Here is a 19,660-nt window from a genome sequence, read left to right as displayed (position 1 = left end):
TTTATTAGGTTAAAAAATGATGAAGATATATTTTTGAAAGTTTAATGAAAATATATATTATAATGAATCTAAGATATATTTATGTAATTATCTCTAAGAAAATTGTTGCTAACTCAAAAAGAATGTCTAATTAAAAAAATATATATATTTGTCCTTACTGTAAGGACATAAAATGACAATATAGTTTTTTTTAATTCCATAAAATCAAATGAGAAACTTTAATACAAATAAAATTAAGTTGAAAAATGTAAAATTATAAAAGGATCTTCTTTTTTTTTTTTTTAATTATGAAAGTAATTATTATAACAATTGTTTTTATCGAACGGAACGTGTCGCTGTTTTCCCTAAGAACGTTTATCTAATTTGGCGGGAGCCCCAGGGTCCCGACGTCCACTATATAATTCTGAAATCCCAAAAGTTGAACCCCTAACTACCGTTTTCGACTCTGGTTTAGGGTTTGTGAGCGGGAGTAGGAGATGTACACGACGAGCCAGTTCGACGGCAACGCCGCCTTCTCCGGTGGCGGTTTCATGCCTTCTCAGGCCACCCAGACCGCCGCCGATCCTTCCTTTTCTCCCGCCAAAGTAATTCCTAAATCTCTAATGAAACAACTCGCTTCGCTCAGTCTTGTTTGTTTGCTTAGAAAATCAGAATGAAAAACATTGAAAATAAAAATATTATTTCCAGAAGTTTTATTTTTAGATCTTTTATGCTGTATTTCGTTCTGCGGTGCATAATTAGGGTTTTTGTGCTTTTTATTGGTTTTGCAGAGTCGTGATACCCAGCCATTGCTTCCGTTGACGGTGAAGCAAATAAGCGAAGCTTTTCAGTCAAGCGACGAGAAGTCAAATTTCCTGGTCGATGGTGTTGATGTGAACAATGTAGGGCATCTTGTAGCTCTAAACTTCTCGGTCATTTTCTTTGAGTTTTCCTTTCTTTTAGATAAATATATAGTAGGTGCTTGAATTGCAATTGATATATTTAGGTTACGTTGGTGGGGATGGTTTGCAACAAAGCAGAAAGGATAACTGATGTTTCATTTGTGATAGATGATGGCACAGGACGCATCGACTGTAATAGATGGTCAGCCCTCTCTCTCTCTCTACCCCCCCACCCCTTCTCTGTGTGTGTATCTCAGTTAAGATGTTATTTTGGTGAATTGCCAATTTTAACAGGATTTTACCTAAATTTGCATAATCAACTTGTAAATATTTTGGTGACTTGCAGTTGAATTGTCTATTCAAGAACCAAGCTAAACTTTCTTATTATATATTTTCAGGGTAAATGAAGCTCTGGATACCAAAGAAATGGAGGGAATATCGTAAGTTTACCATTGTTTTTGCAAGACCTTTATGGCTTTTTTGGTCAACTGTTGAATTTGAAGGTTTTCATTGTTAATGTTCATACTGAAGATGAAGATGATGAATACTTAAATCAAATGTTAATGTAAAAGTTGAACTCAGAAATTGAAATTCAAGTAACATCCAAGCATATCCTTCATATGACCTTAATGTTAATTTTAGGATTTGGAAATGTATTCACTGTTTTATGTTTTTCTTTTAATTTCAATGTTAGAAATGGGATGTATGTTCGGGTTCATGGACACTTGAAAGGATTTCAGGGTAAAAGGCAATTAGTTGTGTTTTCTATCAGGTAAAATTATCTAAATGCTTATTTTGATAATTGCAATGCTCTTTATGTTGTTTGAGGTAAATATTCTTTTCTAAACAACTCATTCTTTTCAGGCCTCTAACTGACTATAATGAGATTGCATACCACTTTTTTGAGTGTGTGTATGTCCATTTCTACAACAGCAGATTGAGGGTATTGGTCTAACTCTTTGTACTCTCCCATGTATTATGAAAGTGTGATGTACCTTATTCATGATGGATTATGTTTCCCTAATATAAGCTGCAAGGTGGTGTCCCTATTCTCAACATACCAAATTCTGCAGTTAACACCCCTTCAAAGGGATACCAAGCTGCCTCTTCAAATCAAGTAAGCTAGTGAATTTTGATGATCCCATATTTTGTTAACTTTTATTGATTATGTATTGTTCCCATAAATACAATGCTTTTCAGTATGCCGGGCAATTCAGCACTGATGGACTCAAGGGCATTGACCAAATGGTGATAGATTATCTTCAGCAACCTTCATGCCTGTGAGTGATGTACAATCTGTACTCTTCTGAGATCAATTTGATTTATCCACGTTGTTTTTCCCCCTTTGAATTATGTTTGGTCCTGTTTATGTGGGTATATTGTGCTAGCAAATAGGCAAAAAACAGAGGAAGATAGTGTGTGTTTGAAGTGTTCTTACTCCTAGCCATTACTATGTTTATTTAAGTGCAGTAGAAGGGTGGAAATGAAGTACGTGTGTTGCTTTCTGTGAATTGACTTCAATTTTTCACGAGTCACATGACCATATAGTAATTATCCAAGATACTGCTTTGAATGTCAGAAATGCAACCTTTTTTTGTGATAGGTCACTGAGTAGAGTTTATGTACAAGGGGTTGATATATAGCCACTTCAACGTTTGCTTTACATCATTGATTGGCTACGTTGTCTTTCCCCCCCCCCCCCCCCCCCCCCCCTTTTATTTGGGGATGGGGGATGTAAAATATAGAAAGGAAGTTAGAAAGGTAGACAACCATCCCCAGGTTGAGGAAAGTACTTTTAGCTGTTGTTTGGTTGAGAAGGAAATTAGTGAACAAAGGTCCTATTGGACTCACCACAGTATTGATATACATAATAATGTGGAGATTAATCCCTTACCTCTGCTTTTTTTCTTTTTGTCATGTATGTCTCTGTCTTTTTCCTTCTATTCCACAGTATTCCTCCATGTTTCACATGGCACTCAAGCTATAATGTTTGTCCAAATAAATGTCCGTGGTTAGTATAGATCACTGATTTATACACTGCCAAAGTGGAATGAAGTTCTATGGTCCCATATAGGCCATGCTCCTTTTTGGTAAGACATCATAAAATGAATTGAGGTCCTTTTTGGTAGAAAAGGTTGGAGCGGTCAGGCAAGGCAAAATGCTGTAGCCTAGTGTTGAGACATGGGCATCTCCTAAACATTTAACATATGTTCTATCATATAATATTCTGAAATTATACATTACTATTTCTAAATCTAAAATGAAATTAACATGTAAGAAGGAAATAAGCCAAAAGAGAGAGAGAGAGAGAGAGAAAGAAAGAAAGGAATAAATTAACATGTATCAAGGAAATAGGCATTTTATATCTCCTATGTATGTGAGAAGGAAAAATATTTTCTTTCTCATAAGACTCTGAGCTTTTATGTTCTCCCATCATTGTAAATACTAAAGCATTCATGTGTCTTTCATGTTATTACTTTGTCATATCCAGTGGAAAAGCATAAATTGGAGAGTACTTGTCAATTGTCATGCACATTGAGGATGAAGGGAAGGGTGAACAGTTGGATTCCATTTCAACTTCTCTGTTAATGTTCATGTTTTTAAGGGCAAAAAAGAGAAAAAAGGAGAAGATTGTGTGCCTCATTCTTCTACTAATTCAATTTTTGTTAAGGCATCTCCCTTTTCCCTTGTTGACACACTGCTTTCAGTTCTTTGCTAACAAGTCCTTTTCGGCAATTCCTTGTGCAGCATTGAATGACTACACGGGATACTCATAATGCCACTGGTTATCTCAGTTAGCATAGCCTGCCCTATAGGGATATCGCATGATTTATATTTATCTTGTCTTAGTTTATCTTTTGTTTAAACTTTAGAAATATAGTTAGTTTAGATTTGAACCTTTGATATTACTATCTTGTTATCTCTAGTTACGTTTTATCTTGATTTTACTTGAATAGGAGGATTTTATCTAGTTTTGCCTGTAAATAAGGCACATGATGTATTTAGAAAAATCAGCTTTTGATGACTTTGAATGCTATTGATTTTTTTTTTTTTCTTTCTTGTTTATCCTCTTTACTTCTCTCTTGTTCTTCTTTTTCTTCTTCTTCTTCTCTCTTTCTGCAAATGTCTACTTTCATGCATCATGTCTCCAAACTGGAGTATTTTCTGCTTGTCTTTTGGCCCCCCTTCTTTGGTGCACTAAACTAATCTTATAGAGCCTTACATCCCAAGTTTTACTTTAGAAACCTGAACTGTATTTTTTCATCCCACTTTGACAATTAACTGTCTCGTAACCAGCTTTATAAACGAAATACAGGTTTTAACTTCACACAGTGAACTGGTTGTGAGTTCTTTTTGGCTGAAGAATAGAATTACAATGGTCTCCAGTTACAGTATGTATTTTATGCTAATCTTATTTTAGCTTAGTTAAACAATCAACAACTATCACAAGCTTTAATTCCACTAACAGGGGTCAGCTACATGAATTCTAAATGATCAAGTCATGGATTCTATCCATGGACATATCCATTATGTTATATGTTATGTATAAGGTTTTCTCACCAAGTTCTGTTTGGTTTTACTCTCCCTCTTTCGTTACAACTCATCCACTTGCCCTACAAATGTTTTTGTTGGTCTTCTTTTCATATGTTCAAACCATCTTAATTGCAACTCCCTTATCTTATTTTCAATAGGCGCTAGTTTGGCCTTATTATGCATGCTCGTGTTTCTTATTGTCCTTTCTTGTATGATTGCAATAACATTCTTATCTCAGTACCACTCATATTTTGCACATGTTGTGTTTTACTATCTAAAATCTTGAGCTGCAGAACAAAGATGGTCTTATGATCATTTGATGGGACTTCTCTTTTAGCTTTGAAGAGAATTTATGTTGCATAAAATTTTGGACACACTTCACATTAATCATCTGTCATGACCCAAGGAATAATAAAAGGGCATTATTGTAATAGGATTTTAATGGGTTGTTAGGATATTTTTACAAGTTGTTAGAAGCACATGGGTGTTAGGATGTTGTTAGAAATTAGTTAACTAGTTACTATGCCTATATAAATGCCCCATTGTAAGAGGAGAAGACATGCATGAATTGATTAAAGAAAATCTGATTCTCTCTCTACAATTCTCTCCCTTCTCCCTCTGTTTTCTCCCTACTATTTCTCCCTCCTTTCCTCTTAATATCTCTCCCTCTTCTACTGATTTCTCCCTTCCTTTAATTCTGATTTCTTCCCTAATTCCCCTTCTAACCTATCACGAACCCTAGGTTCGTGACATCATCATGCTTATGTTATATGATTAACATACCCCGTAATTTTCCATTCTTTTTGAACAATTGATTTAAGATGTTGAAATTTATCTTTTTTTTTCCAGATTATTTGATCACCAAGCTTCATACTTACGTTATCTGCACTCTATTTTTATTCAATTCACATTCCACATGAATAGTTTTCAATGTACTTAGTTTAAAATCTTTGGATTCTAAAGTGATATCTCCGTATTTCATATTTATGCATGTTATGATGCCTTTTTTTGTTTCATTTATCAAAACAATATTGTATGCAAATAACATATGCTAAGGCACTGTTTTTGGATGTTTCTTTTGAATTCATCCATTACAATAAAGGGGCAAGGGCTAATGCAGATCTTTGATTTAGTTAGACCTTAATAAAAGAAAATGAAGATCTTTTTTCTTCTTTTAAGTGAATTGGCTAGTGACCTAGACATTTTTTGTCAACTGATCAATATCTGTGCAGTTGATTTGGAAATATATTAAGGCTGCGTTTCAGGCTGCCTTTGGGTGCATTGAGGCTGCCCAACATTTTGCATCGTACGTCTCAAATTTCACTTTTAATCTTTGTAAAACAACCAAAAAATAATATGGTACTCATTATTTTTCATATCTTTTTGTCATTTTACCAAACAATTATACGTAATCAAATTTACCTCACCTCAAAGTCAAGTAGGCCTCCGTATGGTTGCCTGATCATTGTTATGAACTAATGTTAAACTCTAGTTTCATGATTTTTGCATTTAGTCTACTTAAGTAGGCGAGGTGTGGCTGTTATCTATTCTTGATTTATGATGCATAGTTTTTCCAATTGTTAGTAATTTTGCTTCACTCTTTATATTGTAGATAGATTTTTTTTTTTTTTGGCTAATGAGATTGATGTTATTAACTGCTGAAAATCTTCCAACATTTTCAGCGCAAGGGAAAAGGGGGTGCACGTTAATGAAATTGCCCAACAATTAAACATGCCATTGGAGAAGATCACGTCTCTCTCTCTCTCTCTCTCTACTGTTCAATTTGAATGCACTTTATAATTTTTTGTGTCTCCCTTGTTTCGCTGTTGAATATTTGACAGAATATCGATCAAGGCTCTTGAAGATGAAGGACTGGTTTACTCGACAATTGACGAATATCACTTCAAGTCTACTGGCAATGGTTGAAGTCTTGAGTGTCCGATAGAGTACCGGGCAGGAGTGCTGGCTCTTTTTTCTAAAGAGAGGACTTTAATCTTTTTAAATTCTGGGGTATAACATATATATGTATATGTATAGATAGATGGTTAAAATCTCACTAGTTTTCTCGTTGAACAAGGTTCATTTATGGCTGACTATTACTACTCAACAATGAATCAAGATGGGTGGTTGTCCTATTGGCTATGGTTGGGTTGGTTTCTACTTTCGGTAATGAAAAACGATGTGCTCCAAAGCTTCAGGTGGTTGCATTGCTTTGTTGGAAATGGTTTGAGCTTGCTGGCCCAACCCAAGTTAGCCGAATGGACAGGTGTACGATCCACCTGTCAATATTGTTCAAGCAAAATCCATAGGTGGCATTTGAAAAAGGGAAACCAACTGTTTAATCTTAAGCACGTCGGGTAAAACTTTGCTACATATAATCTTTTTATCAGCATCATATCATAGGCTTTCCGGAACTGAACAATTTTGCTAGGGGAGTCGCCTGATTTGTGGTTATTCAGTGTTTAGTAAACTTGTGAATGGAGGTAGGTGATGCCTTCTGCTTGTGTTGAAGGCTGTATTGTACCCAAAGAAATGCTATTTTGAGAACATTTTTAAGGGTCATGGATTCTCTCTCTCTCCCCGTGGCATATTGGGTCTAAGTTGGCGCAATGTATTATGATCCCTTCAGATAACTGCAAAAAATAAATAACATAATGATAATAATAGAATACGAATATAATGATACCGGCAGTAAGATTGTTAATTTAGTCAGAAATTGGGCACTTAGAGAAGGCCGATACGGTGCAATTTCAAGGTCACACGTGTAAACCGTTGGCAGAAGATGAGTGTAATATAATTAGCGGTCACGTGACATCTACTCTTGTTGTCCACCTCCCCCACGTGACAAGTGTTAAGGGACTGCGGGAGAGAAGGGCACGTGCACACAACGTTGAATCTTCAATCACACACTGCCTGCTGCTTGCCCCTCGTTCGTTCAACCCCCCTACAACGACAAGAACGTTGTCCTTTATTATTGAAGGGGCTTTTTCTCAAGAGCAAGGGACGTTTAATTTAATAACGTAATTAATACATTATGGCTGCTGACACGATGATATATAATTAAAACTTACTTAATTGAGGTTTTAGTATTTAATGTTTAGGTGATGATGAGTTTTCAAGTACATTTAAAACTTTTTGAAGAGGAGTTGACACAAATAATTTGCATATTTATTTGATAGGATAGCATGATTATACACCTAAAATAATAATAATAATAATAATAATAATTACAACTTCTTACTATACGGTGAAGTGATACAAAATATGTCTCCTAATTGAACGAATATTTTAATTTTACTATGTGAAATATTATCTTAGTTATTAGAGATGTAGCTTTTAATTATGTTTGGTCCAATAAAAATACACTGGATGAAACATTCATAATAATTTAATTATTATAACATTCTATATATAGTTGTTAGACATTTTTGGCTTTCTTTCATTACAATAAATAGCCCACAATCAATGTAAAAACCTAACAACTCATTCAAATGAGTTGATTGAACTTATTTCATATATAAAGAATACGATTTACTGGTAACAATATTTATTAATTGTTAAATTATCAATTTTTCTTATTTGGGTAGTAGAATTTTAATGAGTCATTTATTTTTATTTTTTTCATGTTAAAAAAAAATATCCTCCATAATTAAGTAGGATCATCCGATTTTATCATTCTATTTTTGACCTTGTAAGTAATACGTCTATTTTATGTATTTTGAATTATATTTTCAAGGTCGTTAAAATTGAGATTTTAGGTGAAATCAAACGAGGGTTTATAAAATTGAATCATAAATTTGGATCGTAAAATTGTAAAACTTTAGAATTAATTAAAAATATCCTTTAATCTAGGTAAATATAAGTTTATAATGATATAATTTTATAAAAAATAAATTAACATTAATTGCTTAATAACATCATTATTTCAACATTATTCCTTATTATGAATGAAATACACGTACATTACATATTTTAAAATAACTTCATCTATCTATTTTAAAAATACTTAATAATATGAAATCTCTAAATATTAAGTCTATTTATCATCATTCATCCATCTATAATGAAAATTTTGAAAATTAGTTCCTAATAAATTCTCATAAGTCATACGAGTCATAACCTAATATAAATATTACAAACACACATTGGTAAAATTCACTTTCAAATTAAGAAAATCAACAATAATAAAATTAATGAAGACAGACAAAGAAGAAACATATGAAGCTATGATGGATAGGAATCACTGAACCAGACCAAGAAATTGCAAAAGAATAAACAAACGAAAAAATTGCAAAAGAAGAAATAGATGAAGTTGTACACCCTTTTAACCTGAATCGATGGCAACATTGAGCAATTGGAGCTATGAATTGATTCATGTTGCACGAAAACGATAGCACCAAGCAAGCGAGCACAAAAACGTCAATTAATGTTTGTGAATCGATGGTGGCTTAGCCGACAATTTGTATTTGTGAATCGACAGCAGCATCGAACAATCGAATTTAATTTGTGAATCGACAGCGACATCGAGCACCAAGCAACCATGTGACATTGAGCACCAAGCAACCATGCAACATGGGGGAACAGTGGAAGGCCGTGACGAAGGTGTTTTAGAGAGACAAATAAGGGTTCATAGAGGCAGAAGGCATCCCTCAAATCAGAATTAATACTATGCTAATTAGATTGAATTTTTTTCGTCTCCAACATTTCTGTGCATGAAAGTTGGAATTGATAAAATTATTGTCTAACTCGAGATTCTACCGATTTTACAAGTTGAATTGGGATTTACTCTAATTCTACTACAATTTAGATTTTATATGGGTATTGAGTCGTTTAGAGGTTCTTAATACATAAAATCGTACGAGATAGATTGAAATTTTGACAACCATGCATATTTTCCTATTATATTCTTTCTTGATATTTTTTAAATAATTTTTTAATATTATTTTTACTTTTAAAAGATTAAAATTCACAATTGACACTTGGAAAAAGATATTGAAGAGGGGGGGTAGAATAGGGAAGTGCATGTGGGAGGGGCCAGGAGGAGGATGAGATGATGATAGAGTAATAATAAAAAGATAAAAGAAGCGGGGGGTGGGGTGTGCAAACGTGAGGAATGATTCGTTCTCCGGCCACAAGCGAATTGGAATGGCATTACTTTGGAAGATATGTGTATAGTTTGACTGGAGACAAAAATGGGGACTTTGAAACGATTACCATTTTAACTGTACTTTCTTTATATCTTCTTCTTCTTATTATTATGCCGACGACGACAAATGGGCAATAGTTTTAAGCTTGTGTGTGTACAGCTTGAGGCTTGCCTTTAAATAATTAGCTTTTGGGGGCTCTGTAAGTAAACAAAGATAGACAGAAAGAAGGAAAAGGTAAATCAAAAGGAAAAGACAAAAGAAAGAAACTGGCGATCAAATGCAAACACACTCCCGCCGATTTCTCTGCCAATCTCTGCTGCTCTCTCTCCTCCATTTCACACCAACTCTCCTTTAATTTTTCTCCCCTTATTTTAAACGAAGATATTTATATGGAATATATCTAACTTAATTACTCTCAATTAACTCTAAAATCCAATTAACTCACTCCACCCGTATCTAACTTAATTACTCTCTATCGCATAACTCCGAGTATATATATATATATATATAGACTTATTTATAAATAAATGTTTAATTGAGATCAAAATTTCTCTCTCTCTATTTTTGGTAGTGTACGTAGAACTCGATCGATTTTTTAACAGATTAATTTTTTTCTATTTGTATAGTTAAAAAGATTTGAGGAGTACTTGTATATCCAACCTGCTATATATATATATATGATTTTTGGCTTTGTTCCTCTACTGCTGAGTCTTACCGATTCCTTCTTTTTGGCAAAGTTAAAAATTAATCTTTAGAATGATTACAGTGCCTTCACAATCAAACTTGGCCATAAAAAGCTAAGCTTTGAGCTGGGACACTTCTTTGGTAGCTATATTAGCCTGCTACGTGTTCACATCTGACCCTTATTCTAATACTAAAGCTGGCTTAAGAAAAGCAGCTTCATGTGTCTCCCTTCCACGCATATTTATCTTAATCCAATTCATTGTTATATACATCCCACCTCACGAATAATGAAAGTCCTTACAATTATTTGCTGCACCTTATTCTTACATGCCAATAAGAGCAAGATTTGATTCACATGGGAGCGATCCATCTATGCCCAGAAACATCTATCTTCTTTAGAATCTAATCTAATCTAATCTATTACACACACACACACCATCATGATCCGACAGCATCAAGCATGGCTCACCCTATGCATCTAGCAGACGCCAAAGCCAACCCTCTTAAGGATAGATATCATTGCAGCCCCGTTTATTCTACAGCCCCGTCAGATTGTTTACGAATTTGAGTAAAACTTATGTATATTTATATATATACACATCTTCTTTCAAATTCTCATGATGTAAAAGAGTTTCATGCACGCATAATTAAAATCAATCTAATTAGCTGATATATATGTGACACGTAGATGTTGGTTTCATACATACATGTGTAGACAAAGGGTATGCGTGTTGTGAGAGGAGGTTATTTGCAATGTTAAGTCAGCCATGGAAGAAGACACGTGTGAAGAGAGGCATGTGCATGCAATTAGGAAATTTTTATATACATATAGTATCTTTAGTGTGCCCTAGGCCATATGATGCCTCAGGTTTCAGCCATTAGGATGCTGGACATGTGCCAAAACCAAGCGACAACCACAGATGCCACCCGGCCAACCTCGCTTCCTCCTTACTCATTCCTTCCATCAATGGCACTCTTCTTGCATTAATTCGGATGAGCTTAGCATATATATTAGAGGGTCAAATATTATTTTTAAATGAATTTTAATATAAATAAACATATGTAGGCAGAAGGTATTGTAGGTTGAGGATTTCTGTATGTATATAGGGGTTTATGAGTTATTTTTTAAATTAATAATTACTTGGAAATGGAGGTTCAGTAGGTCCATATCTTTGTATGCTGGCTTGAATTTTATTTAAGTTAGTCTATACTATTTGAAAATTCTCTCATTTCTCATTATATTTATCAAAAAAGAGCTAGTGCACAAGAGCCATCCGGCGTGAATCAGAGAAAAGATTTAAGTGAATTATCTTTGAGTCGATGTCAAATTATAGGTTACATAATAGAGAGAAGTTTATAAATGTTTATTTAATTTGCCTCCACATATGTAAATATACTATTTTATGAATTGAGAGTTCATGATTATTTCTAAACCAAACTCAAACTTTTGATGAGGGGTGACATCTTGTCTTAAAATCATGCATAAAGATTAGAACTTTGAACAACAATAATGTAAAATTAGTTTATTTATTTTCTTTTAGAGTGTAATTTTTTATTTAAAAAAAAAAAAAAAAACTCTTGTGAGGAATAACAGTTCCTCTTTATTTCTAAATTACTTTGTAACTTTGGTGGAATAAGACGCATGTATCTAATATTTATTTTGTATTAAAATTAATTTCGACAAGGAAAACCATAAAATGCATGGATTTGAATTAGATACATAGGGAATGACACGTTTGACGATCATGGGGCCAAATGAAATGATTTGGAAGTGGGTCTTAATTACTCTTCCCCACAAAACCAACAACACCTCATTCTCGCCCACTTTTCTCCTAACCCTAAAGAATTAAGGGAAAAATAAAAAAGTAAAAAAAAGAAAAAAGAAAATCTCTTTTGTGCATCTGTCTCTGATCTCTGTGGGAAGATATTGTTTTGTTGCGACGTAGACTAAAAGAGACAGACAGATAGAGAGACCGCCCAGTCATCCCATGAAATGCTTCCACGGTTCTATATCGCATTAATTTATGCACACAGTTGCATATGAATATTAATTTTCCATAATCAATAATCATTCATTCATACATATCAAGAGAGAGCGAAAGGCCTCGATTCTCGTGCGTCTCTCTCTCTCTCTCTCTCTCTCTCCCCATCTCTTTCTTGATGCCTCTATATCTGTGTCATCTTCACCCGCTCTCCCTCTACTTCATCGTTTGAAACCCCATTTTTTCTCTCACTGAAACAACGCTGTTTCCCAAAGAAACCCTTTCACGCTCACCGACGATGGATTCTTCTCAGAACTGGCTCGCCTTCTCTCTTTCCAACCATCACCTGGCCTCTGATTCCTCTCAGCTCTGCCTCTATGAAGCCTTCAACTCCCACTCCAGTACTCTCTCTTTCTCTCTCTAGGATATGGAGCTTCTTTTGATCTGCATGTAAACATTTATATATATATATATGCTGTGTATAATTTTGATCTACAGATCATAGAAGAGAAGATGCAAACGGAGCAACGGACCTTTCCATGCTCACAGGCGGCGTGCCGAAGCTCGCGGACTTCCTCGGCGGGTGCGGCGGAAACTCCGCTGCCGGAGCAACCGACGTATGCCAGTTCGCCAGGGAAACCCCGGCCACTGTTTCCGAAACTGGGATGTATGACTCGGAGCTGAAGACTATCGCTGCCAGCTTCCTTCGGGGGTTTTCCACTGAACAAAGTGATAACCAGAAGCAGTTGGTGGCGGCGCCGCCTGAGCCGGCTGCGAAGAAGGCCGTTGATACGTTCGGCCAGCGCACCTCTATTTACAGAGGCGTCACCAGGTAGATAATTGATACAAAAGAAACCCTAGAATAGTGACATGTCAAGGCTATTCTGCTGCATGCAAAGTTACAGTTATGTCCCTGCTACTTGACTTTACAGACATAGATGGACCGGGAGATATGAAGCTCATTTGTGGGATAACAGTTGCAGAAGGGAAGGGCAAAGCCGGAAAGGAAGGCAAGGTAATGTCTTCGCTCTCTCTCTCTCTCTGTCTAGGTTTTTTCTAGTTATGTTTGCTAACTTGAGCGAGAGTGTTACACTTGTCTGGCGCCAGAAGATCCGATTCTCAGTCTTCGTGCAATACCATCACGACCCAATTTCTGTTTATCGAGAAGAAGGGTTTATTATTTGGCCCTCAAACTTGTTTAGTATTTTTGGGTGAAAATTTGTGATGTAACAAGTCAGATGCATAGAGATGGGAAGAGAGACTCAGATCTTCTGGATATGGAAGCCACAAGTGTAAAATCAGATTTATTGGTTATGATTTGTGCTACTGTGCGCCATTCACTAATAAGAAGATTCTAATGTGTGAACTTATGGTTTCTTCATGTGGCACGTATGGGACACGTGATGGCTGTCCATGGATTTATCTCAAAATCATCATTTCCAGTTTATTTAGGTAAGCTTCTCTCGTGGTCTTTTCAAATTCCATTGCCTTGCTATGATCAAAATAATCATCATTTTGTTTACTGTTCAGCAGAAAGATTCTTCTTGCATGATATAATATTTATGTGCAATCCGTACATATGACATGGAGCCAAGCCTAGATTCTCCTTGGATCCTTCTGTTCACACATTTCATTTCTGGTTATTTCAGGTGGCTATGATAAAGAAGAGAAAGCCGCTAGAGCTTACGATCTCGCCGCCCTTAAATACTGGGGGCCGACCACCACTACCAATTTTCCGGTGTGCTGCATTTTCCACTCTCTCTCTACATATATATATGTGTGTATATATATAAAAAATCATCCCCACTGACATGTTTATATGGGGCTGTTGTCTACATGTCTGCTTAAAGTTTCATTAGTTATTAATTATAAGTTTGTTGAACAATCTTGGTTGTGTTGAAGGTATCCAACTATGAGAAGGAGCTCGAGGAGATGAAGAACATGACTAGGCAAGAGTTTGTTGCCTCTCTTCGAAGGTAAATACAATTATTTTGTTTTTTACGATGAGAACTCGCAACCTTTATACTTGCCGGTCATATCTTTTTGGTTTTTAAGTAGATGGGCTTTAATTAAGTGGAAGAATTTGACAATACTTAAAACGAGTTTCTTTGTTTAATCTTTTGACAGGAAAAGTAGTGGGTTTTCAAGAGGAGCCTCTATCTATAGAGGAGTGACAAGGTTAGCTACTTTAATGCAATGCACTTTTTCTCTTTCTGTCGTTTGAAGGGAGGAACGCATTGCCTTTTAATGGCTTTATTAATGCGGCTCCAAAATACTTACTTTTGCAGGCACCATCAACATGGTCGATGGCAAGCAAGAATAGGCCGAGTTGCAGGCAACAAAGATCTGTACCTCGGAACATTCAGTGAGTTTGTTTGTTTGTTCTTCATTTTCCTTGACTCTATTTTGTTTAACTTATTGTTAATTATTACCTTCGAAGGTCGATCTTTTTATATTTGGAGATTGAATGCGTGTTATTAGGCACCCAAGAAGAAGCTGCAGAGGCCTACGATATCGCAGCAATCAAGTTCAGAGGGCTAAATGCTGTGACCAACTTCGACATGAGCCGATACGATGTGAAGAGCATTATCAATAGCAATCTTCCCATCGGAGGAATCACCGGCAAATCCAAGGCCTCGTCGGATTCAGCTTCCGATAACAAGAGCATCGACGGCGGTGGCCGAACCGACGATCGGGATCTCTCCTCGGCTTCTTCCCTGACCTTTGCCTCACAGCCTGCAACTTCAACACTGAGCTTTGCTCTTCCAATCAAACAAGTCGACGCAGCTGATTACTGGTCAATCCTTGGCTTCCACAACTCTTCTCTCAATAATGCCAAGGGAAACCCTAATCCAAACCCTAGCGCATCCACGCTCTTCCAAGCTACTTCCGGCTTTAATGCCACCACTCCGTTCAGCATGGACTTCTCTGGAAGCACTAATTCAGTCAGTGACGCCACCACTTCCACCACTGCCACCGCCACCACCAACAGTAATGGCTTCTTCAATGGCGGTTTCCTAGAGCAGCAAAACATGGGCATTTCAAGTACGGTCGCTTTTGCCACACCCATAGGCTTGAATACAAGCAGTAGTAGTTATGAAGGATCCACATTTGGGAACTGGGTTGCCCCATCCCTTCGTTCATTCCAATCTGCCAAGCCAAATCTATCAGTGTTTCAGACGCCAATTTTTGGCATGGAATGATGGCATCAATATCGGAATGTGAATAAGAGAAAAGGGAAGGGTTTTGGGTCTGCATGCACAGAAGGGTCAAAAGAAGTGTTGAATAGATGAAATGGAAACTGACAATCATTTCAGAAGGCTAGTAGTTTATGACAGTAGCTAGGAGTACTAACTCAAGTTCTTTGTTACGGTCAAGGCTCTCTTTTGATCTTTCCATTTTGTTTTTTTGTTTTTTTTTTCCTTTAGTGACTTCAATTCATAGGGGTAATGGGAAGGTGAGAATCCTTGTGTAATCTTTAAACCTGCCTTTATTTATAGTACTAAATCTGAACTCTCTCTCTCTCTCTCTCTCTCTCTCCGCTATGAACCCGTGGTCTAAGTTTGAAAACTACGATTTGCCTCGTTACCTGTGGAATGTTCAGGAAATATTATATATATATATAGGTAGAAAAATTTGCATGGACAAATTAGACCCCCAACGCGTGAGAAAATTACATGGAAATATGACAAGGCTACATATGTTGTTTTCAGCATTCATTTACACAACATTGCCATAAGAACTACTGAATAATGCTCGATAAGACAAAAATAGAATCTGCGACAGAGCATATGTTGAAAGCAACATTTTAATGGATACGGTTGGGTCTTGTTGCTCTTGGAGAAGTATTTCATGTTACTACATTTTGTCTTGGAGTAGTTCCTTGTTCAAATAAAAGAAAAAGGTATGCCAACAGTTTCTTGTTGAAAGAATAATATGGTATCTTGACTGAGGAATGAACCTATTATGATTTGCGCATTTACAAAGTCGTATATATCTTTAATTATTTTCAAAGAAAATCAGGCGTAAATACTGACAGATATTGTTGCAATTCTTTCTTTAAAATATCCACCTACGAGTTTGGTTTGGTAACGGAAAGCCGAGTCCGAGAGGTTACCAACAAATTTGAACTGAATGTCGCCTGGATCCAGAACATTGAGCTGATGAGACAACAATGATGGAACCCATGCTATATACTAGATGCTCATCGTACCGCCCCATCCAAATTTAGCTCTTCATTTTCTTTTAGAAGGCGCCATAGGAGGGTTATTTTTTAATATAATTTTTTTTCTTTAATTGGTTAATCTGGTAACTTTTAATCACAAGAAATATCATTATTATAACTAAAGCAGGTCGAAACCCTTCAATCATAACATAATAGGGTGTTAATTTTGGGAGCAAATTAAGGGATTTAGTAGGAAACAGGAGCTCGTGCACTGGCTAATGGATTAACATAATTTTTGTTTTTTATTAAAGAGGAAACATGATTGCATAGTGGCCATCCCATGAAGAAGAATATTATTGAAGGATTTGCAGACAAAAAGCATGGAGTTTAAAATGCAAAGTAGTCTAGAAAGGTTCAAGGGGCTCTTAATGAAGGGGGCCAGTGGATTGACCAAAAGTGAGATAACAAACTTTAGAAAGATTGATTAGAATATGTAATAGTATAGTATATATATAGGACAGAAAACAAAACCCATCTTACGGATAGAAGAGATGGTTAAGTTGGGAACTTTTTGGGGCTGCTTTAGCTGGGACTTGAGAGAGAGAGATTCAAATCCCCGTCTTTTCTTGTCTCTATTGCGCCCCCGCCTTGGATGATGACTGTCCTTTGTGCCTTTCGGCGTGTCTTAGATCCTCTCCCCACCACTATGCCCTCTTCTTTGACCACTCTGTTGACTGCATTCATGTGTTTGCACATGCTTGTTAATTAATCTCGACTGAATAAACCACCAATTTGAGCTCTAATTTAACATATTACACACACACACACACATACCATATTTGCTCCTTTTGTTAAGCTGATCAGAGTGATTATATACATATATATACATATGTACATAAACGTTGGTATTGGTGACTGATGTTATTAGTAGGCAAATGATTAATTGTTGTAAGTGCTATTCTAAAATGTGGCGAAGATAATTGATCTTCCTCTGCTTTAATTCAAAGTCTGGTCATATAAGAAATTTCGTATATTAGTTTAATTCAAGTAAAATTCAAATACTTAATTTGTAGTTTAGCCCTAGGTTTAGCTTTAATGGTACTTGTAATATCACACATCTTTATTCAAAATTTTTAATTAGATACAGTTATTAATTTTATGAGATTAGGTAATATAGTTGACACATGTTTCTCTAATAAATTACCCATGCAAAATTGAATATTAAAAATGCATGTAAAATTGTTGACCATGTACAAATTCAATGTTTCTATTTTTTTGGAATATCATCTCATCTCGTATTTGCAAAAGTGTGTGTTTGAAGATTTAATTAATTATAGGTTGCCTCTCTTTGTAGCATAATTTAAGGGATTGCAATTTTTTTTAGGAAATACAGATTCGTATCACAACCTAAAGGTTGTAGAACTGTCCTCATACAGTCTAACAAAAAAAAAGGGGGGGAAAGAAAGAAAGAAAAGAAAAAAACTATACTACTCATACAAAGAGGACGAGTGTAAAGTAGCATTACTTTGTAACAGTGATACAATTGGATGCTATTACTTAAGGGGGTTCTTATCTCCACATTTTCGTAAACTTAAAAGCAAATTTAAACTCCGAAAGGAAGTGGGAAAGTTGTGGAGCTCTCATCTATGTTGGCTTCTCTTGTGGAATAGTTTAATTTATCAATTGATTCAATTAGCACATAATATATATCATACTTTTTATATAATTAAGTACTTCCATGGTGTGGTGTTTAATGGTTTTTTTAAAACAAGTAGTAGTTTCATTAGTAAAGAAGATGAGTTCATTCATCCAAAAGGCCATCCTATATATGAAGGGGCCCCGGAGGATGTCCAATCATAGAAGCTAGCCCTTTCAAGCTCCTAACATCAAATTATTGGGAGCTTAATTTTACCAGCAAAACTGTACTACTCATCAAGTATTTATTTATTTTTTAATTTTTAGCAGCATCACAAATAACGCACCTAAAAGTATTAGTTTAGCGTGCCTCTTAAAATTTGTGAGACCGGTTCCAATGAACGTATCCAAAATAATATTTTTCAATAGACTAATTTGATTAATATGCGATTGAGCAATCTTCGAATTACTAAACTGACATTGTTAAAGGAGATGGAGAATGGAACAAGAAGAAAGGAGTCCCGTGAGAAGACAGAAACAAAACAAAGATAAAATGCAATCATAGCTGAAGACAAAATGGAGACCCAACTTGCATGCATCTGCAGTGTTTTGAATATATACTTGCGGGTGCACACGCGTGTGGTAATGCAATTAATTCCTAGTTAATATTCTCTGGTCAAAGATCTTTTTTTTTTTTTTTAGGTCAATAGCTAATCTGCCATTGATGATGAAGATGTAATCCTCAGAATCATTATCACATTCCATAGATTGTCATGACGCTGCAGAAAACCTCACAATACGCAGTACTGAAGAAGGATTTCCTTAATTAGAGTTTCATGCAATTAAACCCCACAAAAATAGGCTTTGCGTTTCATTTTCCTTTTGTTCTGCAAATCCTAAAAGTCCCAAACGTAGCATTGAAGTGATCAAGAAGAGTCAATTTCCAGCTGTGGGCGGCCAGCTAGCTATTGCAAGCGGCGGGTTGGAAGTAAACTTAATCTATAGAAAATTTACATTATTAAGCAGCACCCAGTTATACAGTTTGAATATATATTTGTGTGTTTGTATCTTGGGGGAACCCTGTGAATTAATATAACTGAAGTAAAATAAATAACTATAAAAGAAAGAAAAGAAATGATAAGGTCCCAGGAAGCACATGGCAACTGCAGAAAAGGCTACGTTTTAAGCGCAGGGAAAAGTAGTAGTCAAATGGGAGGGAGGAGGAGGTAGTAGTATTGTAGTAGGAGGAGGAGGAGGAGTACAGATGAGCTGCAAAAAGACGATCCTTTTTCTTTTTCTCTTTAGTCTCCTCCCTCCTTCTTTAAACCCACCCTTGTAGTTGTGGGCCGACCCTTTCTTTAATAATCCTTTCTCTGAGTTTAGTCTCAATCCATGTTCCCCTCCCTTTTCTTTTTGCCCCTTCTACTATTCATGTCGGCCACACCCCCACCTGCCTTTCACTCTCTCTCTCTCTCTCTCTCTCATTTATTTATGTGTTTTTTACTGATGAGTTGCTTTGACTGAGAGGACTACTGGTGGAAGGATGAAAGAGTAGGATGAAGAAGAAGAATGAGTAGCTAAGCAAACAAAAACTACTGTTTTATATATGTGTGTGTGTGTGTATTTTTAATG

At 35.8% G+C, this 19,660-nt stretch overlaps 2 protein-coding genes across 3 annotated transcripts; both read left to right on the top strand.

Moving 5' to 3' along the window:
• Positions 1-383: 383 nt before the first annotated feature.
• LOC127806286 (replication protein A 32 kDa subunit A-like) lies at positions 384-6,550 on the top strand. Of its 2 annotated transcripts, XM_052343485.1 has the most exons (10): positions 385-584; positions 771-881; positions 986-1,083; positions 1,280-1,321; positions 1,576-1,653; positions 1,746-1,824; positions 1,912-1,998; positions 2,082-2,161; positions 6,098-6,166; positions 6,257-6,550. In XM_052343485.1, exons 1-10 carry the CDS (start codon positions 477-479, stop codon positions 6,339-6,341), a joined length of 837 nt encoding a protein of 278 aa, XP_052199445.1. In that variant the 5' UTR covers positions 385-476; the 3' UTR covers positions 6,342-6,550. The 2 variants fall into 2 exon arrangements, with proteins under 2 accessions (XP_052199446.1, XP_052199445.1); XM_052343486.1 differs by lacking the exons at positions 6,098-6,166; positions 6,257-6,550 and having other exon boundaries at positions 384-584; positions 2,082-2,165.
• A 5,778-nt stretch (positions 6,551-12,328) lies between these two features.
• LOC127805734 (AP2-like ethylene-responsive transcription factor AIL5) lies at positions 12,329-15,777 on the top strand. The gene is made up of 9 exons (XM_052342487.1): positions 12,329-12,629; positions 12,727-13,060; positions 13,161-13,243; positions 13,672-13,680; positions 13,878-13,966; positions 14,131-14,204; positions 14,356-14,406; positions 14,517-14,593; positions 14,710-15,777. Exons 1-9 carry the CDS (start codon positions 12,527-12,529, stop codon positions 15,429-15,431), a joined length of 1,542 nt encoding a protein of 513 aa, XP_052198447.1. The 5' UTR covers positions 12,329-12,526; the 3' UTR covers positions 15,432-15,777.
• Positions 15,778-19,660: the final 3,883 nt, after the last annotated feature.

The sequence above is a fragment of the Diospyros lotus genome, chromosome 7 (assembly GCF_014633365.1).
Source record: "Diospyros lotus cultivar Yz01 chromosome 7, ASM1463336v1, whole genome shotgun sequence".
Taxonomy (NCBI): Eukaryota; Viridiplantae; Streptophyta; class Magnoliopsida; order Ericales; family Ebenaceae; genus Diospyros; species Diospyros lotus.
This window is presented reverse-complemented; position numbering and strand designations above follow the sequence as displayed.

Coding starts and splice junctions, on each gene's coding strand:
- LOC127806286 (XM_052343485.1), top strand. CDS start 477: ATGTACACGACGAGCCAGTTCGACGGCAACGCCGCCTTCTCCGGTGGC. Junction 1,084..1,279: donor CGCATCGACTGTAATAGATG/GTCAGCCCTCTC, acceptor ATATATTTTCAG/GGTAAATGAAGCTCTGGATA. Junction 1,999..2,081: donor AAGCTGCCTCTTCAAATCAA/GTAAGCTAGTGA, acceptor AATGCTTTTCAG/TATGCCGGGCAATTCAGCAC.
- LOC127805734 (XM_052342487.1), top strand. CDS start 12,527: ATGGATTCTTCTCAGAACTGGCTCGCCTTCTCTCTTTCCAACCATCAC. Junction 13,967..14,130: donor CCACCACTACCAATTTTCCG/GTGTGCTGCATT, acceptor GTTGTGTTGAAG/GTATCCAACTATGAGAAGGA. Junction 14,594..14,709: donor TCTGTACCTCGGAACATTCA/GTGAGTTTGTTT, acceptor GCGTGTTATTAG/GCACCCAAGAAGAAGCTGCA.